General features: G+C 33.3%; 1 protein-coding gene across 2 annotated transcripts; it reads right to left on the bottom strand.

The window, feature by feature from the left end:
* Positions 1-11,717: 11,717 nt before the first annotated feature.
* On the bottom strand, positions 11,718-24,410 carry LOC127863345 (uncharacterized). Of its 2 annotated transcripts, none has more exons than XM_052402772.1 (5): positions 24,222-24,410; positions 14,380-14,668; positions 13,459-13,574; positions 12,792-12,848; positions 11,718-12,429 (listed from the first exon to the last, which is right to left on the bottom strand). In XM_052402772.1, exons 1-5 carry the CDS (start codon positions 24,271-24,273, stop codon positions 12,191-12,193), a joined length of 753 nt encoding a protein of 250 aa, XP_052258732.1. In that variant the 5' UTR covers positions 24,274-24,410; the 3' UTR covers positions 11,718-12,190. The 2 variants fall into 2 exon arrangements, with proteins under 2 accessions (XP_052258732.1, XP_052258731.1); XM_052402771.1 differs by lacking the exon at positions 24,222-24,410 and adding an exon at positions 18,506-18,778.
* Positions 24,411-27,622: the final 3,212 nt, after the last annotated feature.

The raw sequence follows: 27,622 nt of genomic DNA, 5'->3' as shown, positions 1-27,622 counted from the left end.
AGCAGACGGCGTCGACCAAAGGCGAAAAGAACGCGAGAAAGTATTAACAAAATAACATAATTAAAAATGATGTCAAGTGAACGCTAATTCGCTGTTTTGTAGATAAGTATACGATCTATTGAAAACCATAACATTTGACATAAAACACCCGTGGATATGCAAATCTTCTGCGTACCAAATAGCAGACATCATGCGGCGTCTAATCTGAGTCTACGCTGTTTGCCAAGGCCGATAGTATAATGAATGGAAATGCACAAACTCAGCAACTGGCAAGCATATATGCATTAGTAGATTGTTTCGTGATTATTTAGAAACGACTACATAATTCTTTTGGTTCAGCCAGTGCAACTTAACAGAAATAAGTATAATAGTTTCTACACCTGACAACAATGTGCCAACTTTATACAAGGTAAGTTGTTTACATTATTTAAAATATTTCAAGCTTACAGTATACAACAATAAACAGCTGGCACAATGTAATGTCATCGTTTTAATTTTAATAAGCCCGTGGTTAATTACCCTTTTTAATCTTATGGTTCAATGCATCTCTAACACCTTCAATTGACATTCTCGGCTCGGGTACTACTTACCGGTACATGTACCCCGGGTACTCTTAACTTTACTTACATGTAGCCCGGGTACGGTAAAGAAACTTAAACATACCCGCAAAGATTAGATTGTATCCGAGTTGTATATCTGCCAAAAATCCGATGTCGTTAAACATGCTAGCGATTAAAGTAAAACAATATTGTTTACCTTAAAGAAACTTCTCTTAAAAAAAATCTGCATCAACATGCTTTTTAGTATGAGTGTTGAGAGGACGCCGTAGGAATAATCAAGTAATCAAGAATACGTCTCTGTTTCTGCTTTTATTTCCTTCATGTATAATTACGATAAGGATTGACGACTAACATTGACGGCAATGATAACAAGCATTGAAAACTAACACTAACGACAAGGATTGGCGACTAGATGTAACATTGACGATTCTCTACAATAAATGAAATTAACAATAAAGAATGAATAATACGATTATAGTACAACAGATCTGCTATTCGAAGTATAATATGATAGCATACACTCATTAGAATAAAAGGTTTCATAAATAACAATTTGAAACATTTTCAATAAATATCGAAATATCTTATACAATATTTATTACACAGCATGAATTATTTGTTAAAACATAATATAAATACCAAATATGGTGTTCCCCATTTAACGGACCTCGCAAACCAAAAAATGTTTCTTTAAAAAAATCTATGACGGTAAAAAGTGAACGTGCGACATCGCGGAAAATATACTTGACAACGTCATACAATGACGCGACTTTAAACAATTTAAGATTTTAAATTGAATCACATTAATGATTGTAAAAATAAGTTTTCATAATACATTGTATAAATGCCATTTAACAGAAAATTGACATAAATGTAAACATAATTAATTTTTACAAAATAGCCGACAACAACCGATTTAGTGTTAAAATTCCCGGGTATGTTTTAGTATATTTACCGTACCCAGGGTACGAGCCTTACTAACTGTATTATTATTATATCTCACCGACTACCTTTACCACATAGGCCACACCCACCAAAAATTTCCATTTACTATATTTTTTTCATTTCTACACGGATTCACTTCAAATTGATACTGAACTTCTCTTATGACATTAGGGTCAATCTCAACTATGCATGGCCCCATAACCAACCCTGGGGCCCCGCCCACATAGACCACACCCACCCAAAATTGCCTTTACTATAATTTCTTCATTTCTACACCGATTCACTTCAAATTGATATTGAACTTCTCTTATGACAATACAGTCAATCTCAACTATGCATGGCCCCATTACCAACCCTGGGGCGCCCCGCCCACATAGACCACACCCACCCAAAATTGCCTTTTACTATAATTTCTTCATTTCTACACCGATTCACTTCAAATTGATACTGAACCTCTCTTATGACAATACGGTCAATCTCAACTATGCATGGCACAATTACCAACCCTGGGGCGCCCTGCCCACATATGTCAGATCCACCCAAAATTGCCTTTTACTATAACTTCTTCATTTCTACACCAATTCACTTCTAATTGATGATGAACTTCTCTTATGACAATACGGTCAATCTCAGCTATGCATGGCCCCATTACCAACCCTGGGGCACACCTAGGTCAAACATTCGGCGTGGGGATACGCGTCGGCCTCTGCCGCGCCATTTCTAGTTTGAATCTTTGGATTTTAGTGACGACAAGCTGGAAGTGTCAATTTATTTTTTACAATGAATCTAAGATGTATTTAATTTTTATGTGTTTGTCATGCATAGTTCAGTGTTTTCCAGAAAAATTTGAGTAGCCAGTTATATGGCCGGCAACTATGCAGTAAAACCAAAGCATTTGTGACATTTACTTGATATATTTGGGAAAAGTAGCCGGCATCAAGAGTTAATGTAACCGGCAAGATCGCTAGCAGCCGGTATTTAAAGAGAACACTGATAATAGTAAACTAAATCTCTACGACGGGATTACAGCTTTGTAAAATTGTTTTTTGGGTGATAATGGTTAGTAATTCATACTAATGTTATTAAAAAATATCGGCTTTAAATTTAATTTTGAGAATGGGATGGAAGAACAGAAAATGAAGAGCATACAGGGATGGAAATAAGTGGTTTACCGTGAACCCGGGGCAAGTAGATTTTGGCCTGGGCAACTCAATTTCAAAAGTTGGTAAACTTCTTTTTTTTAAAGCTTTAAACAATTCACTGCAATAAAAATTGAAAAACAATTGATCACCATGGATCAATACTAGTTAAATAACATTCATTATTTAGGAATAGGACATGATTCAATTCAGGCTCATAATAAAACATCATGCATTGAACATGTGTTGTCAGCAAATGTATTTAATTATCTATTATTTTATTAAAAGAATGTATAATATTCACATGTTCATATTTCTGGGCTCGTTATTCTTTATCTGGGCAACCAAAATACTAAAGATGGTTGCCCACAATAGTAAACAGTTAGTTTCAATCCCTGGCATATCATTGTATCTCTATTGTTATAAGCATTGCATTAAAGTTGTGATTGAGGTTAGCCTGTTGTTTATGGTATATTTACATTTTAGCTTGACTGTTATATATGAAATATATATAGTCGAGCTATCCTACTCAACCCGGCGTCGGCGTGCGCATTGGAATGTTTGCGTACCACCTCAAATATATTTCCTATGTCCATTGACATATTGCTTTTATATTTTGCATACTTCATTACCGACATAACCCCAATCTATAAACAAGAGCAGACAACTCATTTACTGTATCAAGCATTTTAACAGAATTAGGCCCTTTTTCACTTAGAATAATATGCATATTATTGATAAATCTATGTTAAAGTTTGCATATGACCTCAAATATTTTTTATGTCACTTGACATATTGCGTTCATACACCATGTATTTTGCTTATTAACCAACATGACCCCAATGTATAAACAAGAGCAGATAACTGTATCAAGCATTTTGTAACAATTATGGCCTTTTTTTCACTTAGAATAAGCATATAATTGATAAATCTATTATTAAGTTTGCGTACCACCTTTAAATTGCCATAACTTGTTTATTATGCTCCCCCCCAAATTTTTTAGGGGGAGCATATAGTCGCCGCTTCGTCTGTCCGTCGGTGCACAAATTTGTTTCGTACCCAATTTTTTTTGTACCCAAATTTATATATGTACCCTTTTTTTTTCGTACCCAAATAGTTTTTTGTACCCTAATTTTTTCGTTCCCTATAGGTTTTCATAACCAAATTTTTTTTCGTACCCAATTTTTTTTTTACACAAATTTGTTCGAACCCAAATTTCTTTAAACCCATTTGTTCGTACTCAAATTTTTTTCGTACCCAAATTCGTTTTGTTCCCAATTTTTTTTGTACCCAAATTTTTATTTGAACCTTTTTTTTCGTACCCAAATAGTTTTTCGAACCCTAATTTTTTTTCATAACCAATTTTTTTTTCGTACCCACATTTTTTTGTACCCAATTTTTTCGTACACAAATTTGTTCGTACCCAAATTTCTTCGTACCCATTTGTTCGTACTCATTTTTTTTTCGTACACAAATTTTTTCGTACCTTATTTTTTATTTGTACCCTTTTTATCGTACTCAAATTTGTTTTCGTACCCAAATTTGTTTTTTTTTCCTACCCACATATTTTTTCGTACCATTTTTTTTTAGAAATAATCGATTTTCAATTTGATTTCATCTCTCCACTCATTCCATCACGCGAAACCCTTAAGGTGTCGCAACTCTAGTAATCGCTTAATATTGTCTGTCAGTTTCATTGTGCCGTTGAAGAAACAATTATGAGTGATAAAGGCAATCAGTAATTGTTTTTATATTTGTGAATTAATTACGAGACGGACTGTGTTTCTTGTTTTAAATGTGTGTTATATTCTATTTTTAGAATAATAAACAATAATATCACATACAACACTAATTATTTGATAATAAATTGAAAAATAAAAATCCCTCTCCAGTAGGGATACTAGTGTTATAAATTATCTAACCAAAATGTTTTCCCTTATTTCATCAGTGAGCAATAAATACACGCAAATGTTTTATTTCTCTGCAATAGATATAGTTGAAAGATTAATGCTATTGAGTCGACAGAGTGATGCTTACACGACTTTGAAGACCACTTGCTTTACAGTAGGGTAATCTATCGCCTTAGCAAGTGTGACAGCACCACTCGTGGCCAAAGCTATTGCTCCATGTGTTCCAGGGTTGCCATCCGTCGTATCGAAAGTGTAACTTGCTACCGCATTAGAAGCAGTGGCTGTTACAGTAAACAGGGTTGCCCCCACAGCTAAAGACGTTTGCAAGTATATGGTTGCTGATCCAGCAGGCGGAGTTCCCCCCTGGTGTTATCGCAGCGCCGCCGCCTGTTGCCGCCCAGGCAGTTACAGCAGCCTCTGTGTTAAAGTTTGAATATATATGACTAACCAGCTATGATGAGCATTGTCAGCATAGTTTAAGAAAAAATAATAACAGCTCATATATATTTACTGCGAGCGGGGCTTTAATAAATATTTGCACAATCGGATTTACGTATTGATGCTGATGATATGGATGAATGTAAAGCGACCGTCTTGTTAATAATACACAACTGCATTAAGTTACAAATACTCTGTCCATATTAAAAATTGATACCACGTTAACAGCGTTGATTTGACCATCAAATTGAAGTAATTCATCGCCCATGGGGACAGTGATTATCAGCTCAAACCATGCGTGTAACTTGTATGAAACATACAGACATCGATGACCAATACATATTGAACAACCAAATAAATGAGTTTCCATAAAAATAACTTTATATCATCCATAATTGTCGTAAGTCATGCAATCAATCGAATATAAAATATGAGCGTGTTGATCATTAGGCATGACACATATGTTTTGCAATCTACACTTCATTTTATTACACATTTAAATTTGATTTTCAACAGCGTGAGAAATGGTTACAGTCACTCAAAGAAACACGCTTTGTCAGAGGTAAAACAGAAATGACGCCCACTTGAGAGTACAGTATTTTGGTATAGCAACTTAACAGATGTAATGCTTTCGGCATAAAAATGGCTAAGTTTAATGGCACAAATCGCACGAGCGTGCTGATCACTAAAAAGGTATCTTACATTAACACTTCATTGTGAATTTAGCTTGAGAAACTTAACGAGCTTAACAAATTCCCTTGTCGACCACATGGATATGTTTAAGGGCACTTAACTCGGGAAATGTCGGGGTCACCGGGCAATTAAAATGTGCGCATCAATCTGCAAATTATGGTGACGAATGTAAAGTTTCATTTCAATACCTTGAGTTATGAATAAGAAGTTAGCTCCCCCACTTGGGTACCTGTTGAATCACTTAAAACGCTTTGTTGTTGAATATTGGATTTTCATAAAGGATGCATGTCTGGAGTAAACGTTTATTTATTTTAACAAAATTTACGTTATGCATTCTTATTTGATTAAATAATAGCAATAGTAGGTGTCTGCCACCTACATAAGTAATCGGTATATTGCAAACATTATCTGACAAATAAGTATTTATGTTAAATATCCATACCAATTATAAGTAAGTTAATTATACCTTTAAGACTTTTTAATGATTAATAATACGTTTGGTGACAATGTTAAACTATTAATAAAACGATAAATGGTTCATGAAAACCAGTGCCTTTGTAAACAATCGGCGATGACATCAGAGCGATTATCAAAACTATTGTTGGAAACCAGCATAAGTAAATCTTCACATAAAACGATGAAAAGAATCACTGAACAGGCACTCAATACAAGTACGGGTAGTTATTTTCGCTAAAGATTGATATTAAACTACATTCAGTTACTTAAATTTTACATATTTTGCGGATAAAATGGGATTGTGAAACTAAGGAGTTGATGCGGCTTTCAAAAGTTGTTGCACTCCGGATAACACATATTGCGATTTACAGAGGCATTGACAAAAATTGTACATAAATCCCTCCTCCAAGACCGAGCAATATACTGTACACATTCAAGATAATGTCTTGCACCTCAGGAAGACAACGCATAAAAAAAGATTACTTGGTTTGGTTGTATACGTTGAATAAATTAAATTTGAATAAAAAAAAAACAAGTATACCTCGTTAATGTAAGTGTTGATTCAATAGCAGTTTATCTATTATTTTTACTGACGCTGATTTCTTTATTTAGTATATTCTTTTAATTTAGACATGTGATGTTGGAGAAAATGTATATCGGTATTCGTGTTATTGCTTCTTATTTATGATCGGAATCCATATAAAGTTATTGAATTTAACTCACGTGTTGCTTTATGCTGTATAAGTAAAAGCGCAGTTTATCTATTATTTTTACTGACACTGATTTCTTTATTTAGTATATTCTTTTAATTTAGACATGTGATGTTGGAGAAAATGTATATCGGTATTCGTGTTATTGCTTCTTATTTGTGATCGGAATCCATATAAAGTTATTGAATTAAACTAACGTGTTGCTTTATGCTGTATAAGTAAAAGCGAATAAATAAAATGATAATTATCAAACATTTTACTTAAGTTATAATCTTTAAAAAAAATGTATTTAAATGTATTTAACATGATTTTAGTAAATAATAAAATTCAACAAATTTTTACTAACCATCAAATTGCTTATTTAGTCATTCTTTTAATTACACAACTTAGAATATATAAAACTTAAACATATTGTGAATGGTTATTACAATATTTCCAACAACAAAAAATTAACATCACCGTGGTTAACATGTATAGTAATTACCAAAATCCATATACCGTTTTAAGACTAACATAATATCAATTCAAAATGACTAGAATTTACTAAAAATCACACGCCTGAATGTTCACCAAAGTAACATAATTGCAACTTTCTTATCTAAAATGTAAACCCAATGAGCGCCATTTTGGATGAAAATTGTAGTTTTGTAATATGTTTTACAAAATGTAATACAATATTCGAAAATGTTTTGGCTACACTCAGGTCCATAATGTAAAAAAAGTCTAAGACAAGGTCCAATTACTTGCTTGTGTGCATGCGTGCGCGTGTTTGTGTGCGGCTTTCGTCCGTGAATGCCTTCGTGCGTGCGTGCGTGCACCGGTGCGTGTTTGATTTGTTCTCCAAGTACATCGTTAGTTTGTTATTTAGTGAATAATGCTTTTGAGACACAATTTGGATTTTGAGCATTTATATTGGTTCGTTGTTTAATATGTATTATTTTATGTTGACTCATATTTGTTATTTGTGTCGAAACCCTTCTACGTTGGCTGAGGCGAATGCATGCCGCCTTCGTATTTATAATTCTGATGGCATGTCGATGCCACCGTCGTATTTATAATTCTAATGGCATTTCGATGCCACCGTCGTTTTTATAATTCTGATGGCATTTTGGTGCCACCGTCGTATTTATAATTCTTATGGCATTTCGATGCCACCGTCGTATTTATAATTCTGATGGCATTTCGATGCCATCGTCGTATTTATAATTCTGATGGCATTTTGATGCTACCGTCGCGGTGATGAGGGTGGAACAAACAACAAAGATGACACCAAAGAAACTATTGCTAAACGACAGACGGTGTCCGCTAGAAATATAGTTTGAATATTCTCGTTTTAATAGTGCATGTTACTGTCAGAAAGACCTTTAAGCTATTATTATGACCTGTGAAATGAAATGCCTATGATAGGATGTGCATAATGTGCAGGTATTATTGTCTCACTCCTTATCGATTATAAAAGATAAACAATTATAAAAAAAATACTGTGAATCTCGAATAGCAAAACAGACGAGACATGCAAAACAAACAATATGCGAGCAACAAAAGAGATATAATTGTGACTTTCAGTTTCTTCGCAAACTTACAGAAAGAGGATAAATTTACGGGAAAACAAACATGATGGTTTGTTTGAAATAGAGAGCAGCAAAACAACAATAGGGCATCAATTGAAACATTTGAGGCGTTTCTTTTCCAAGAAATATATATTTTTATGGCAACTTTGTTTTATTCTCAGTTACATCATCAAATGTGACATCGATGTCGTTCGATTCAATACACACAATGACACTATTTATCTTTACACTGTGAAGCACAACTTAAAAAATGACAGCTGCGAGGAATGAAACAGAAACTAATAACATTGATAAATATGACAGCCTAAACATTTTTGTTTTGCGACATTATGAACATTATGCAAAATAATGTTGAAATAAGACAAACTCGTTTAAAACCAAGCACCCGTGTTTAACCAATTAATGCATAGAATCTAGAAAAAAAGCCTTGGCAAACAGCGTAACACCCAGATGAGACGCTGCATGATGCGGCGTCTCATCTGGGTCCGCGCTGTTTGCTTAAAGGAATTTCTGTAAGAAATATTCTAAATATAGAAATTAATATACTTGACATTCCTAATTTTGGAAATAAATTGATCCAATTTAGAAGGATGGGAGAGTCCACTAGGCATAAATGGGTTAAGGCAACACAGATGTACCAGATTACTCTTCTTACACTCAACTCACGAACCCATTAATTTGTATATTTGTAAAAATAATTGAATTGTGGTACAAAAATGCGGCTTTATTTTAAATGAGGTTGAATGTGATAAAGATGTCATGAGTAAAACCGAAGCAAATTGATAGATGATATGTGTTGGCTTTTGGGATATTACCATTAACTTATGTCTCAGTAAAGTGAGAAAATCTATATTTTCAATGTAATACCCGTAACTCAAACACTTCTTCTTATTGCTTAATGTTTTTTTTGGTCCTAATATTCTTTTGACATTAGTTAATTTTACGAAGTTTAACACCAAAACTATTAACTCAGTGATGCGAAGTAATTTGTTTAGAAATAGGCATCCAAGCGCCATGCTGGATTTGAATGAATATTTTCCGTGGATTTAAAACATTTCATGTGTTGCAGCTGCTACTGATTTTTGTCCCCTACCGGTTTCACCGGAGGGGACTTATGGTTTGCGCTCTGTCTGTCAGTCTGTCTGTCAGTCAGTCTGTCTGTCACACTTTTCTGGATTCTGCGATAACTTTGAAAGTTCTTCATATTTTTTCATGAAACTTGAAACATGGATAGATGGCAATATGGACATTATGCACGTCATTTCATTTTGTTCCTACGTCAAAAATTATGGTTGCTATGGCAACAAATAGACTAGAAATACTGCTGAAAATGGTGGTTTTCTGGATCCTGCGATAACTTTAAAAGTTCTTAATATTTTTCATGAAACTTGAAACATGGATAGATTGCTTGGCAATAGTCTTGTTGTTAAGTGAATAATATTTCTTTGAAAGAATGTCCCGACGGCTTTGATCTAGTGTGTTTGTACGCGCAAGCTTTGAATCGATTAATCATTATTATTATCATTATCATCATCATTATCATCATCATCCTCATTGTCATCGTCATCATCATTATCATCATCATCATCATCATCATCATTACCATCATCGTCATCATCATCATCTTCTGCTTCTTCTTCCTCCTCCTCTTCTCCAACTTCTTCGTCACCATCATCATCATCAGTATCAGTATCATCATCAACACAATAATAATAATAATAATAATCATCATCATCATCATCAACATCAATATCATCATTATAGACATTATTATCAACATCATCATCATCATTGTCTTCATCGGCGTCATAGTTATTATCATATTTATCATCTTCTTTATTGATCTTCACCATCATATTTTAATAATTCCCATCATTTTCATCAATGCATTTTTTCATTATTATTAAAGGCTACAATGCTGCATCATTGTTTCAGAATGATGTTACTAATTATTACCTTTATTATCAATATCACCATCGTAACCACTGTCAGCATTAATTTTGAGGGTTAGGGCTAGTCATAGCTAATAAAACTTTCTTTCAGTTTTGTGAACTAGTGTAACAGTGCCTTTCAATGTGTACCGGTACGGCAAATGTCAAGTGATATTTCGTTGTATACTGCGGTTGCGCATTCAATGATTTCATACTGTAATTTATCCTAGCAAAGCAAAAAAATTGGGGGGGGGGGGGAAATCTAATCAATAACAAGATTCAACCATTTTCTGTTTAGGGTTTCCTTTTTATAAAACAAACTTTATTTCCAAGAAAATGTTTGCACATTAAAAGTTTGTTTATAAAATTATTTTAAAAGTTTAAAATGGTCTTAAAATATTGTCAGCATAGTATTTCTCGCAACTCAATTGTAATAGGAAAATGATCCATTCAATGAATCCTGCTGTAACATACGTTATGATATTAACGGAATCCGGACTCATCTAAGAAAAAATCTGAAAGAATTGTTTATATCCAATATTTATTTTATTAATTATAATTTAAACACAGCAATATCGGATAGTTATTATTTATACAACCAAGGCGTATTATGCCAATTGCATTTATATTGCAGTTCAGACTTCCTGTTCTGCAAGTTCAGTTGACTATATTTTGAGTAGGGACGAGTCTTTAATGGTATATTGTTGACTAACCCTGTGTGCTTTTGACGAATAATTTCCTTTTATCCTTCTCGCTAAGATAGGTAATTGACTAAGTTTGTGTGTTGATAAAACATCGCTTACTTATTAAAATGATGAATGATTGTTTTGTTGAAAGCTTTGTCACTCTTGACAACTTCCTAAGAACAAACATTGGACAGGTGCAAAGTTAATCATGAAACAATTAAATAGTTTTTTTTCTTTTCTTTGCAATGAAAGTATAAGATTAAGTTTGCAAGAAAGAAACAGTGTGCATTTTTGTATATTGATGATTCCTATTTGTCTACAAATAGAAACAACTGCTTAAATACGAAAGAGCAGTGAAATGTTTAAGGTAAAATTGGTGTGCTGTAAAGTTCTGGTTTATTTTGTTCCTTCGAGTTGCTTCCCTTCAGCTACCATTAAACAAAAACGCAATTAAAATGCAAATTTTTAAGTAGCGAATTGAAATTTAACAAATGTTGTTGACCCTAATAAGTGCTAGCCATAAGTTTAGTTGTTTTCCGTATTGAACCCAGATTACGATGTTTTGTTAGTGTAACACTTTAAGGCAATTGGTGTGATTTTGAACAACAATTCGGATCCTCAATTCGTTGGGGCAGTCAAGGGGGTCGAATTCTTTAATACGAGTAAAAACACAAACTATTTCAAAAGAAAGCTGCTTTAAGTTAAATACAAAATACAGTAAAAAACATCACACATATATATATCACGACAGTTTCCGTAAATTCATTTCCAGAGGAACAGTACATGTTCCGCTTGAAAAATCATGGTGGAAACAGAAGACAGTACAAGATAATACAAAAATATCACTGGTCACGTTAATACTTATGCTAAATGAATTAAATTATTAACATACTTTTTAACGATGAAGAAATTAAAAGTTAAAGCGCTGTAATGTACCTAAAATCAGATAAAGTTCGTATATACTCGCTGAATGCGGTACATGCTATATTTAATGTGTTAAATATGTCGAAATACACGTATCCAACCTTTGTTAGAAATTCTTATTAAAAAGTAAATTTATTTTCGGTCGTAAGTAATGTTTATGTTTTGAAAAAATCAGTTAAGCTTTAAGTAAGTCCATCACAGTGTTTTGGGTTGTTGAAGGTAGAGGTTTATACCACAGTGGACGCCAAGACTGTCATTACGATCATGGCGACACCGGAAATGACGTGGGCGACTCCGCTGCTTAGGCAACTGTTGTCGACGAGCACATGCAAGGGCCAATCGGTGTCGACACTTGCGTCCGTAAGCCGAAGTGTGGCGGTGTAGAAAACTTTTCCAGATGATTCAAGTTTTGCTGCAGTCGTGATTGAACCGCCCGCCGCGACCGTGAATTTCGCTGCGTCTCCCCCTATTGGCAATATGTAAGGATCATTGGAATCAGTATCGATTTATTTTATTTATTGCGTAAATTGTTTCAATGTAAACATATATTTCAACACTCATTAGAAATTTATACACAACAGACCATGTTTTATTTCTTCTTATGATTGGCTTTTTGCTTTTTCGGACTTAGCCTTTTCACTGCATATTCGGTGTTTTTTATTGTTTATATGCTTTTTTCGTATATTTATATTTGTCATAGGCTTGTTATAAACTAAAATGACTTTTCTGCTTTTGTTTCGTTCAATTCTCAACTAGACAGTCTTAAATTTATATGCGTACGAGACTATCAAGATGTCGATCACTTTTACAAAAACTGGAAACACGAACCTGTTACAGCCCAAGTACCAGTGGTTACAGATGCAGTTGCTGTTCCAATTTTAGTTCCTGAAAATAATACGTTTATTCACATTTATTAGTTTAAACCTATTTATTTGAGCTCGACTACAAAGAAAGCCTACGGCATATTTGAAACGCTCTCGATTCCGTTTTCCGGGCCTAGAACCAGTACTTGAAGTATTTGGGGAAGATCTAAAGACCGCTCACACATTGGGGATCGAACCCGTGACCTCCCGGTCATTAATTTTAATAGGTTAATAATTACTTTCTAATTATCTCACAATAAACTAAGATATTGATATAAAATCACATGCTGGTTGTCATTGTTTTTTCTTGAACATTTTTATTAAAATATAAGTCGATGAAATAACAGAGTTACTAAAATAACCATAGCACATCTTAAATTACCCCCAGGTAGCAGAATAACCATTACACATTTGAATTGTATCACATGCATAACTTGGAAATAATCTTTCATTCCGAAAAAAGGTAATATGCGCGTGTGCTTTCTACTTTAACATAGAATAGACGCCTATTGTCAATGCAAATATATTCTATCAATACGAACACGAAGAACACTACACATTTCTGAACACACACCCTATAACAAAAAATAAATAAAACACACTGTACAGTAAAAACAATTCTAATACGTTACCTGACGGTGTCGGGTCGGCAACACAAAATGAATAGGCAGAGTCTGTTGATGGGCCGAATTTGACAGTCATGGTGAACGTGCCTGTGAGTGCGGTACCAGCAGTAGTGTCTGTAGCGCTGAAATGTATAAAAATGCACCATATTAAGAAATGTGTATTTATGTTCTTATGCTGCTAATACAGACTCACATTTTGGAAGTACATGAACTGAGCAATGTTCTTCAAACCACTATGCACTTACTCAAAAGTTTTCTACAATATATATCATTCATTAGTATAAAGGAGTTATATAATTTAATACCTTTTAATACTGGTTTCTTTTATGTCGTGTTTACATAAAAGTGTGTCATCTTGTTTACCATTTACCACCTATATACGTGTTTTGACGCATTTGTAGTTCCTCAGAAAAATAAATTTAATAAAATACTTTTTTTCTAGATTCCAATTTTAAAGGTTCATTTTCAACAACTAGATACTGATGAGCAGCAACAGTATAAAAACTTAACAGACTTCGAGTTACATTTTGTTTGGACCATGATGTGGGTTAAACTTGTAATCGCTTAATATTGTCTGTCAGTTTCATTGTGCCGTTTTGGAAACAATTATGAGCGATAAAGGCAAACAGTAACTGTTTTCATATTTGTAAATTAATGACGAGACGTACTGTGTTTCTTGTTCTAAATCTGTGTTATATTCTGTATTTATAAACAATAATAACACATACATTAATTATACAACTCAATTTATATGATAATAAATTAATACATAAAATTCCCTCCATTAGGGATACTAGTGTTATAAATTTTCTAATCAAAAAGTGTTCCCTTATTTCATCAGTGAGCAACAAATACATGCACATATTTTATTTAACTGCAAAAGATATAGATAGATTAATGCTATTGAGTCGACAGAGTGATGCTTACACGACTTTGAAGACCACTTGCTTTACAGTAGGGTAATCTATCGCCTTAGCAAGTGTGACAGCACCACTCGTGGCCAAAGCTATTGCTCCATGTGTTCCAGGGTTGCCATCCGTCGTATCGAAAGTGTAACTTGCTACCGCATTAGAAGCAGTGGCTGTTACAGTAAACAGGGTTGCCCCCACAGCTAAAGACGTTTGCAAGTATATGGTTGCTGATCCAGCAGGCGCAGTTCCCGCCACTGTTATCGCACTGGTGCCGCCTGTTGCCGCCCAGGAAGTTATGGTTGCCTCTGTGTTAAAAATTGACTATATATGACTAAACAGTTATGATGGGCATTGTCAGCATAGTTTAAGAAAAATACCCAGCTCATATATGTTTACTGCGATGGGGGCTTTAATAATGATTTGCATAATGATTTGCACAATCGGATTTACGTATTGATGATGATGATATGGATGAATGTAAAGCGACCGTCTTGTTATTGATACACATCTGCATTAAGTTACCTATACTCTGTCCATATTTAAAAATTGATACCATAATAAAAACGTTGATTTGACCTTTGAATTGAAGTAGTTCATCGACCATGGTGACAATGATAATCGGCTAAAACCATGCGTGTAACTTGTAGGAAACATAGAGACATCAATAACCAATACATATTGAACAACAAAATAAAAAAACGTCCATAAAAAATAAATTAAATCATCCATGATTGTCGTAAGTCAATCGAACATAAAATATGAGCGTGTTGATCATTAGGCATGACAAATATGTCTTGCAATCTACACTTCATTTTGTTTACACATTTCAAGTTGAAATTTAACAGCGTAGGAAATGCTTACGTTCGCTAAAAACACGCTTTGTCAGAGGTAAAACAGATATGACGCCCACTTGAGAAGTGCAGTACTTCGTTTAAGCAACTTAACAGATGTAATGCTTTCGGCATTCAAATGGCAAAGTTTAATGGCACAAATCGCATGAGCGTGTTGATCACTAAAAAGCTATCTAACACTTCATTGTGAATTTAGCTTTAGGAAACTTAACAAGCTTAACAAATTCCCTTGTCGACCACATGGATATGTTTAAGGGCACGGGCAATAAAAATGTGCGCATCAATCTGCAAATTATGGTGACGAATGTTAAGTTTCATTTCAATACCTTGAGTTATGTATAAGAAGTTAGCTCCCCCACTTGGGTACCTGTTGAAGCACTTAAAACGCTTTGTTGTTAAATATAGGATTTTCATAAAAGATGCATGTCTGGTGTAAACGTTTATTTATTTTAACAAAATTTACATTATCAACTTAATAAGATGAATGGTAAGATTATGCATTCTTATTTGATTAAATATTAGCAATATTAGGTGTCTGCCACCTACATAAGTAATCGGTATATTGCAAACATTATCTGACAAATATGTATTTATGTTAAATCTCCATACCATTTATTAGTAAGTTAACATTGTACATAAATCCCTCCTCCAAGACCGAGCAATAAACTGTGCACATTCAAGATAATGTCTTGCACCTCAGGTAGACAACGTTAAAGGCAAGATTACTTGGTTTGGTTGCATACGTTGAATAAATTAAATTTGAATTTAAAGAAAAACACAACAAGTTTACCTCGTAAATGCAAGTGTTGATTCAATAGCAGTTTATCTATTATTTTTACTGACACTGATTGCTTTATCTAGTATATTCTTTTAATTTAGACATGTGATGTTGGAGAAAATGTATATCGGTATGCGTGTTATTGTTTCTTGTTTATGATCGGAATCAATATAAAGTTATTGAATAAACTCACGTGTTGCTTTATGCTGTATAAGTAAAAGCGAATAAATAAAATGTTAATTATCAAACATTTCACTTAAGTTGTAATCTTTTGAAAATGTATTTAAATGTATTTAACATGATTTTAGTAAATAAAAAAATTCAACGAATTTTTACTTGCCATCAAATTGCTTATTTAATCATTCTTTTAATTACACAACTTAGAATATATAAAAGTTAAACATATTGCGAAAGGTTCTCTGAATATTTCCAACAACAAAAAATTAACATCACCGTGTTCAACATGTGTAGTAATTACCAAAATCCATATACCGTTTCAAGACTAACATAATATCAATTCAAAATGACTAGAATTTACTTAGCACACGCCTAAATGTTCACCAAAGTAACATAATTGCAACTTTCTTATCTAAAATGTAAACCCAATAAGCGCCATTTTGGATGTAAATTGTAGTTTTGTAATATGTTTTACAAAATGTAATACAATGCTCGACAATATTTTGGCTACACTCAGGTCCACAATGTAAAAAAGTCCAGACTAGGTCCAATAACTTGCGTGTGTGCATGCGTGCGCGTGTTTGTGTGCGGCGTGCGTCCGTGAATGCTTTCGTGCGTGCGTGCGTTCGCGTACCTGTGCGTGTTTCATTTGTTCTCATACATTTAAGTATATCGTAAGTTTGGTATTTAGTGAATAATGCTTTTGAGACACAATTAAGCTAACGTAAATCTGCGTATGTGTCAATACTTCAAATGATTATGATAAGCAAAGTAATAACAATGCTTATTACTAGTCGAATAATTATGTAAACGATGCTTTGTAACGGCCGTTAATCGATTGAAAACGCCCAAGACATCAAACAATTAATTTGAACATATAAAAGCTGTTGCATGCACAAAACAATCGTCCACTAGTCGGTCTAATTTGGTATTTTTCAAAAAAAGATGGAGCAAATGCCAATGACGTTGCGCTTATGACAGGAGTCGGCGCCGATGCACAATATCAGCGGTTTTAATTTTCGTTACCGACCGTACGTTTTGTGTGTGGTATTCCAGGTTGAATATTTGATCTTTTTTCTTCATTTCTTTATAAAATGATAGTGCAATATAACTAACAAGTTATGTTTACATACTAATAAAGAAACATGACTGTGTTGCAAAAAGATTTGATGATTTCGTTTGGGTAAACGTATAAACGTTGTAAAAATAAAAATAAATATGTAAATGAAAAGGAAAATTATTAATCAAATGTATGTCATGTGCCGATTCATATATCGTGCATTGGCGCCAAATAACCTCCTTAGCGCCATCTCCTTGGCATTTGATCCATCTCTGCAAAAATATCTCTTAGATCCGTAAGAGGCCAATGTGTTTGTGCGTGTAGTAATTATTCTGGCTAAAGAAGGGGTTGTCTGAAAACTTAGAGTGTCCGAAAACGTAGAGTAATTACGATATAATTGAGCGCATCAATCTGAGACATGTTCTCTCAAAAACAGTAAAAAAACAAAAAAATTGCTTTCAAAAACTCCACCATGGTTAAACTGCTAAAGGTCCCCGCGTTCCAAATGGATTGTGATTGTAAACGTTAATACTATTACATCCTATTACAAAAAACAATATGCGATGGAAAAAGTATGACTTTCACAGATATTGGAAAAAAAAAATAATTGACGGATATTTGCAAGTTCGAATTATTTTGCTTTAATTTATGTTGTTTGTTGTCTTTTTCGAATATTTCACTATTATGTTTGTAATAACTATTCTTTAATATTCAGGGTAAGTTTGGTGATTTTTTTATTTGGAAACTCTTAACGAAAATATTTACACGCCTCAATTGTTTTTATTATATGCGCATGTAAGTATAACTTTACTTGAGTTCGCACATTTCATTTATTTCAAACGTATTGTTATATTGCATATCGTTACCATTTATATTTGATTTAGATTTTAATTTAGGATGAGAAATTGCAGTAAAAGAAGTATGTAAACAAAAGCATTATCAAAAGCATTAGCAATTGTGATTTGATTTTTTAGAATTGTAATGATACATATATGTGCACGTAATATCAATACTTCTTAATCAAAATTAAAAAATGTATTATACAATTTATCCTCATATAAACATATGGCTTTTACATGCCATAAACAGGTTATGTCATGTTCATTGATATATTTTCTATGTCCTTTTAAGTATACAGTTTTAGTATATATAATATATATATATATATATATATATATATATAATATTATAAATTCACATTATAAAACATTCCAATTTTATAACTTTATAATACTCTCCGTTATTAACTTAGAGTCTGAAAATTTACATTCTCTACCGGTATATCCAACAAACAGAAGCGCGCACAGTAATCCAAGTATTTTTGACATTTTAATTTTTTTTTTCCAGTGTTCACGAGTAAGTCCAGTAGCAAAGTGAAAATTTGCAGAACATCTTGCCAATATATATCTTCCTGGTTCCTATAGCAATATGCAAACAAATATCAGACTTGCGGTATGCTTAAAGTGAAGAGTCATCCACAGAATTTGCGAAAAACATGTCTTTACAAAGCATATTAGAAGGGATGGCGCATGTCAGTACATGTCTCTTCGTGTCCTCTCTTCTTTAAGAACTGCATGTCAGTTAAATCGGTGATTTTCTAATTAACGAGCGTAAAAACCATTTACATGTTTAATTTCTTCTCCTGTTTAAACAATGACATCGTAAAACGAATGCGTTTTTTTTAAATCTTGAACACGGTTATCAATCGCTGCCTGTAAATTACCAGTTGGTGTATAGAAAAAGCATTAAGTTACAAAACATGGGGGGTTTCTGTATTATTTAACATGGTCTTATACAGCATGTGCTCGGGTTCTGGTTTTATTACCACTGTATCAATATGCATGCGATTTTTTTTCCGGATCTTTCCAAAAAATTAAAGACTCACTAACATGTGCAGATTTGATTTATATATATTCTGAATTATTAAACGTTAACGCATAGCCACACCTGCAAATTCATGATTACCAACGTACCGATATTGTCAAAGTGAGCTGGCTGGTGATAAATTTATGCTAGAAAAGAATAATGTAGTTTATTTTTAGTTTAACTCATAACTTGGTGCCAAATAAAACATTAACAATAAATCGGACTATTTTATTTTATTTGCACCTATTTGATTTAAACAAACGGTAAATAAGATCGCAATGTAAAAAATAATAATCACAATTTTAAGTTTACGTTTGTAGAAAGGTTCTTCGAAGTAATTCTTCTTAATCTTAATAACACAATAGATAGTACACAAGTGTTTCTCATATAAATATTTGGCTTCTACATATCATAGAGGTTATATAAATGTTTATTGATATATGTATTATTTCCTGTTTAGTATACAGAATAGATTTTGAATATAAACAAAGTAAAACTTAAACTGCGCGACAAGAAGAAAAAATCAGGATAACACATGGTCCTTTATTTGCGAAAAGAAGCCTATTTAAATTAAATAGCATTTAAAAAAATAATATTTTTATTCAATTGCCATTGAATTTCTCAATATTTAGATTACAATTAAAGCAACATCATTTTTACTTTTTTTAAGCACCTTGAAATGAAACTAAACATGTATCAACTACATAGTGTCTTTGATAAAAACAAGTTTATAGATATAGCACTGTGTAGAACAGTTTAAAGATTATCGCTATGAATTTTGAATGTTAATGCTATAAATTATAGCATCTTCGCATTTGTTGTTAAGCAAACCAAAACTAAATTTTGTCGTAATTTTACAAAATGCGAAGGCACTACAGTATCAACCATTTATTGTTGAAAGCACACCATGCTTGACTGCATATCAATTTATGTTTACAATAAACCTATTCCACTGTATATAATAATCATGTTATGACTAGTTTTTATATGTTTGTAACTTTAATAATAAGCCTACTTGGATTTGTGAAAAATAGATCAATGTTCAGTTGCTGCTTCATTTTGCATTTAGTTTTGCCTATGATGAAATATTGCTCCTTGTTGAAATCAACAACGCCATATGTGATATCATTTTTTAAAGCGAGATTATACGATTTTTTACATGTGTTAAATTGTAATATATTGATAGGATATGTTACAATAACACAAAATAGGCAAGAAAAAATATATATTGAAGACGAATTTCATAAAATGCAGGAAGACAAATTAGCGCCCCGAGCCGATTGTGACGAAGATATTTCGCACATATTTTCCTACAATAACCGAAGCATTCGTCTTTTTATTAGGATCAGAGTAAGTGTTCGTATGTCGTATGAATATATATCGTTGCAGGAATTTAAAACAAACCTTCAAACTTAATTTAGATTCACATCGTACATGCATGATATACATGCTGGCCAGCGAATTCGACTGTACAGACATTTTCGATTGAAGAATTAAATATCTGGCTTATTTCTCATTTTTCGACACATGTTCTTCTTAACTTGTATTTTAATTTATATTGAAACATATGTATAATAAGTTATTTTATATAAATTTATTAATATTTGACAAAATTGTATTGTCTCGCTTTATAAGTAATGTTCAACTGATTCATTTTAGTAAATATATCTCAGTGTATAAGGTCTGTTTAAAAATTGTTATTCCAAGTGCAAATTACATGTAAGAATAACATTGATCTTGGATTTTGAGCATTTATATTGGTTCGTTGTTTATTATGTATTATTTTATTTTGACTCCTTTTTGTTACTTGTGTCGCAACCCTTCTACGCGCGCTGAGGCGAATGCAAAAAGGTGCGTTTAATTGTAGACATGTGGTAACCAGTTGTAATGCAAATCTTCCAGTATCTCAAAGAACAAACAGCTTTAAGTTTTATCTAGATTGCACACCGAGATAATTTACGATTCCGCAGCGGTTACACTCAACTTTGACATTTCGTGGTCTACTACAAGCACTACCAGTTATTCAAACACTTTTCGATTGCGATTGCAAAATCACATCAGGTCTTAGACAGCACCTGCCTAGTCAGCAGGTATCGGAGAAACAAACCGATATGAGGTGAATTTTTCGATCAGTTGAAAAAATATAATCGAAATATTCCGTGGTTATTGATAGTCTGATTGTCCGGTGTCTAACCATTTGTATAATTGTATACCAGATGGGATCCTAGAATTGCTTGTGACGTGTATTTATTGATTGTATGGACTACATGGCAGGCTCTTTTGCCATATGTATAGCTTGTTACGACTAGCAATGTTCCATTCATACAGTTAAAACAGTCTGTCAGGTTAACAGCGTCGTCTTTTAATTTGATAGCAATGCAAACAGCGTCGAATTTACAATGATCGCAGTGCACTCTCAAAAAGCTTAATTAGTTTAAAGATGATATCTCACTACTTTCGTACCCGTAATAGAGAAAAATAATACCGTTGTCATTGGTGAAAACATTTGTTTAAATTTCACCTTTAAACAGAAGTTTGTTTCGAGCTTGTGAGAAGAACTTAAAATAAATATACAATTTAAAAGCCTTTAAAAGTACTATATTAATCTAAATGCCCGCATATACTATTGTCACAGATTATAAATAAAAATTAAGTTTATATCAAACACTTTGTGTTTATAAGTGTCGAGTAGTTTTAGTTAGTTCTTATATCAAACAAAGATTGAAGCCTTAGTTGTTTTAAAGTTAACCTACAGTTGATTCTAACCTATTGTTTGCACGTAACAACCAATCATTCACTTTCCCTCTAATATTCAATTTGCTTGTCGAAATTTATTTCAGACGGCCATTACACTTTGGATTAGATATATTATTTGTGTGGGATATTTGATATTCCTGCAGGTAACTTATTTAAATATTTTATTTATTTCCTTTGTAAATTGTTTGTATAATTATTTAAGAAACCTAACGGTTACGGCTGTGTTTATTAGTTATTTATAAAAATAATTTAACGTTAGTAATATTTACACAGCCATGTAACGCTGGTCATTATTAAGATGTATTTTCATTTGAATGCAAACATATCTTATTTTGAATATATATTTAATTGCATGTATAAATTGTTTTCATTTTAAATACCCTAATCGATCAATTAAATATGAACTTCGATTGATTCGATTGTTGGTCGCTCGAACCCCAATACGCAACATGCGCGTAGCTAGGCCGGCACCATTTTGGAAAAGAATGCACGATCGCATGCTCCGATTATCGTTTCAACATTCGAACTCATCAATCTATTTAAATAAACTAACAAATTGTTGACAGCATTTTAAAATCTCTTTCAAAATAACACACGGTATCACACTTATCTGATCAAAACTGCCATGGCACAGAACATGGATAAACGTTTTTTTACGTATTATTTATTTCAAACGTTTGGAGATTTGGGTGACAATACCGCACTATTGCAATTATCACTTGTTTTTTCTCAAACGAGTCAAGATGGCAAATAGGCATTTACTTATCGGTAGAAGACCGCACGAAGTTATAATATCCAGTTGATTTAGCAGTATACTTTAATGCTTTCAACACCATGCGAACTTGACAATAATAGTCAAAGTACAATTTAAGCCATGACGCTCACAATTGTATAAACTGGGTTTTCAAATACCCTTACACCGACATTGAATTGACAATGTTAAGTCATTAAATCAGAAAACGTCCGTCTAGTTTTGCTTATCGAATTACTAAATATGTCGAAAAATCATATAGATCGTTCTGTGTAAAACGTCTCTTTATCAGTGTATCGTTCCGGCATGGTAACAGCATGATGAAAAATATCAATCATTTCAATGTGACTTTTTTAAGCATCGAACAATCGAACTATTTTCATATTATCGCTTCTTATTGGTAAAACGTATTGTCGATCAAAACTTGGACGGACTTCATCGGTTTTAGTTAGTCAGTCGTGAACATTGTTACCGACTAACAATCATAGAGGAAACGAACAATCTGCCTTTAAAGGGGACTTTTCACATATTTTGACACGTATTGAAGTTTGTCATTAAATGCTTTATATTGATAAATGTAAATATTGGATCGTAAAAGCGCCGGTAAAAAATCAAGAATAAAATTAAAACAAGGAAAAAAATTAGCCGGTACCAGGGCTCGAACCAGTGACCCCGGAGTCCTGGAGTTAGTCTGAAGTAAAAACACTTTAGCCCTCTCGGCTATTCCGCCGTGTATACACAGAATAAGTATTTTATACGTTAAATAAGCAATCTTCGTAGTTTCGTAAACGACAATAACAGAACTCTCCCAATTATTCTATCGTTTCGCGTTGCAACGCTTTATAATTTTTAGGTTTTCAAATCGTCAAAAGATACATATAATGGCTATATTGGATTATGGTAAATGTTCAGTAATACTGTTTTCTCACAAGCATCATAAATAAAACGAAAAATTTGCGATTCTAAAACAACTTTTTTCAATTTTGTCAATTTACCAAACCGTGAAAAGATCCCTTTAATAGCTTTTTTAACGTATATCGAATTAGGATACCATCAATATATTTCCTTGTGATTTTGAAAGCTTTCGCTGTTGCAAATGCGTTTGATACAATTCTTATATGCTGGTTTCACGTAATGCATTTAAATACACACACAAATAAATAATATCTCATTAAAATACTGTGTAATGTACCTTAAGTATGTTTGAGAAATGTTGTCGCATACTTCGTGGTTCCATATGTCCATTTAGTTTTAGTAATACTTTGACCTAATCTTAAATATAATTGTGATAAGCAAACATGAGTTGGAAAACAATTCTGTAACTTTGACAATACTTCAACATGGTAATATTGTGTCTGTCTGTTTACTACAAAATATTACCTGAAATGCATATTTAAATCCATAATTTGTAAAAAAAATTTTTTTAAATAATTAATCCGAATATTTCATATAAAAAAAAAGTTTGAAGCTGTTAACGTATATCCAATGCTTATTTTAAAACACCATAATTCCGACAATATATCCTTGTGTAAATAATTCCTATCTCATATTTGAAAACACAAACATTCTTAATTCCATAAAATATATCCTTATTTTAATATTCCCACTGTTTTCATACCGGCATTCCAGGCGCAAAGAAGCGCGCACACAAATCCAAGCAGCTTATCCATATTCCTTCTTTCCAGTGTTCACGGGTAAGTCCAGCAAAAGAGTGAAAAACCACGGCAAATCACGCCAATATATACCCATCTGGTTCCTATAGCGTGGTCAACAAACAGTTCTCAAATATCATTTGAGCCTGAACCTGAATTGTCATGACTGTGCAGAATATATGGAATTAATCAATATCATTCTAACTTATTTATAGCATAGTTCGATTTTTGAGCATGTCTATTTATATATTCGTTTTCCAGTGTCTCACCATGTGTATTTGTGGACCAAATGGGATCCTATGGAATTAATCTGATATCATTATAACTATCTTATTTAGAGCATATTTCGATTTTCGAGCATGTCTATTTATATATTCGTATTTGTGGACCAAATGGGATCCTCACTTTCCGTCTGTAAAAAATCTATACGCCGTCAGCTGAAATATCGATGGTTCAATGGAAAATTGTTCTTAGTATATGCTAAATACGGTCTAAATAAATCCGTTTGGCACTATACCATCAATACGATTACTGAGATCAAAACAGAGGTATATGCATGTTGTTGTGATTCGTTTTATTGAGCATGTAAGAAGAGGATTTATTTGTTTATTATAAGAAATGCGTTGTAAAAGGCCGACGCTGTCTCATGTTAAGTTCGTTAAGTACGCCATAGCTGCTCAATAAATGAGCTGCGTTCTGAGAAAACTGCGCTTAATGCATGTGCGTAAAGTGTCGACCCAGATTAGCTTGTGCAGTTCGCACAGGCTAATCAGGGACGACACTTTCCTCTTTTATGGTATTTTAGTTTCAAGGAAGTCCCTCCTTACCGAAAATAAAGTTTAAGCGGAAAGTGTCGTCCCAAATTAGCCTGTGCAGTCCGCGACACTTTAAGCACATGCATTATGCCCAGTTTTCTCAGAACGCGGCTTAAATGTTTAAGAGGGAGTTGCCAGGCGTTTTGGAATGGATACTTGGACCACATGAACACGTTTTGAACAAGTTTTATTAAGATTCGTCTTGAGTTCTAATGTGTTTGCATGCATTTTTATTGATGTGGACGGTTGATTTCCCTGGTAAATTTTGTGATTAAAGAGTTTTTTCAAGTTTCCTTGATTGTGTAATAAGGGATATCGGATTATCCTAATATGCGCGTTTTCGATATACATATACCATTTTGAAAATATGTCCTGAGAACGTTAGGTGCTATTTGGGCGATCATTTTGTCTTCCATATCGTTCTTTTTGGGCAATTCGACATGGTATCCTAGTTTTGTGACAATAACATTTTTTTTAATGCGTCCGACGATCCAATATTTTCCTCAAGGTGATATCAGATTTCCTGTTATAACGCGGACCATTAAAAGGTATTCTAACACGGCACGAGCCAAATTTCATATAAACAAAGAAGAAAATCTTCTATGGGTTATTCTGCAATAATTATGGGAGGAGCTTATACACTGAAAGCACGCGCTGTAACAAAACAAAACACGCCGATACATTTTCCACCAGCGTAATAATCCAGTTTGGCTGTTATTGAGGGCGAAGATCTGATCGACAGAACAGCCGAAAGTTATTTTTATGGGCGGAACTTCACATAAATATGTACACACAAAAAATAAGATACATTGTATAAATCTTTAGTAAAAACCGTATTAGAATCGAAATAATTTGTGAACGTTATAGTTTGTTGTCGAATAACCCACGGCCGGAAGTTTTGATGCGTGGTTTCAAATCACACGTGCTTCGCACTCGTGATTTAATCCCTACGCATCTAAACTTCCAGCCGTGGTTTATTCGACAACAAACTATAACGTACACGAATTATTTCTTTAATAACGAAATTGTGACAATTTAATAAACTAAATAAAACATATATATATATATATCTTAATCACGTATCATTTTCAAAATCTAAAATATGTCGATCTATATACATTTTCAGTGGGCTACAATAAAATGGTTACCGGATATTTATGCCTCAGAATAGTTCATAATGAATATTGTTGGCCTTAAATAGGCTGTCAAACTTATTTTGAATAATATATTTAAAAGCCTTTTCACATCATAAATGGACTCGCGAGATCTTGTCACAAACTCTGAAACAAAAACAACCACGAACAAGAGCTTCTAGCGCAATCGGGAATCCTCGGGCGATTCCGCCATAACGGCGTTCGTCTCTCGGGTGTATTTGGTGGAAGGATATGTCTAACGCCTCTAGGCGGAAAATATTACACCGAATATAGGTAACCTAACCCCAAACCGGAACTCCTGTTTTTAGGGTTACATGCAGTCAGTTTGATACTTGGCACACATTGTTGAGTGCATGCTGCCTAGGATTTGTAAAATACATTGCAAATGGTTAGTTTTGGTATCAACTTGAAGGTATATTTGTAAGCAATAAGAAAATAAGCCATTTTGGTGCTCTACTTTTTGTGTTGATGGTTTACGGCTTTGAAAGTAGGTCATACTATTTGAGCCCAAAATGGTTGTCTGCACAGCTGTCAAAACCGGTTTGCCTATTCTAAGGTAAATATTTTGAGTAAGCGCGTATAGAATTTAATGACATGCATTTGTTTCAAAAGATTATGCATTAATCTTTTCAATGATGTATGGTGATATAGTGGGTATGCGCTTGATCATGGTAAAAATTGATATCGAACTTCAACTATTTTAAATGTAATATAGAAGGAAATTAATTGCGCATGCGTAACCTTTAAGCACATCCGACCAAGTTAGTCGTCTGCCAGAATGTTGACAATTGACAATCAAAAACTCTCTGTATTGCAAAACATAACTGCCAGATGTTATTTGACCCAAATTAGGGCTGTTTGCAATTGGGCTGTTGCACTTGGGGTCATAAGGGGGGGGGGGGGGGTAAATGCTGGAAAATCACACCAAAACCTGTTCCGGAGACATATTCTAAGACTACTTAAACACTCTGTATTGTTTTTCAGTGACATTTCGACATTAATTTGCATCAATCTCAATAATGAATTTAATGCATGTCTTTACTTCATCTGTATTTATTATTATTGTTTACTTTTTGAGCCTTTTACTGTTAAAAATGCCTGCCAAGTTTGGACCGACACTGCTATCTGCCTTCCCCTTCAACCCCGTCAGGCAGATCTACTCAGAATAACACTACTTTGCCTTATTTGTCCTGTTTGGATATCTTGCAGAGTTTAAGTAAAATCAAGTATTCAGCTGAAAACACAAAAAATGATAATAATATTATGCTTTCTTTCCTGGAAGAATGTTGTTGTGATAGACCCTGTGTGAAAAACACCAGGGAATCTGTATTTAAGTGACCTCAATATTATGCGTAAACCTAAGTGTGCATTTGTAGGCGGTGTCGAAATGAGTCTTTA

The sequence above is a fragment of the Dreissena polymorpha genome, unplaced genomic scaffold (assembly GCF_020536995.1).
Source record: "Dreissena polymorpha isolate Duluth1 unplaced genomic scaffold, UMN_Dpol_1.0 chrUn005, whole genome shotgun sequence".
Lineage (NCBI taxonomy): Eukaryota > Metazoa > Mollusca > Bivalvia > Myida > Dreissenidae > Dreissena > Dreissena polymorpha.
This window is presented reverse-complemented; position numbering and strand designations above follow the sequence as displayed.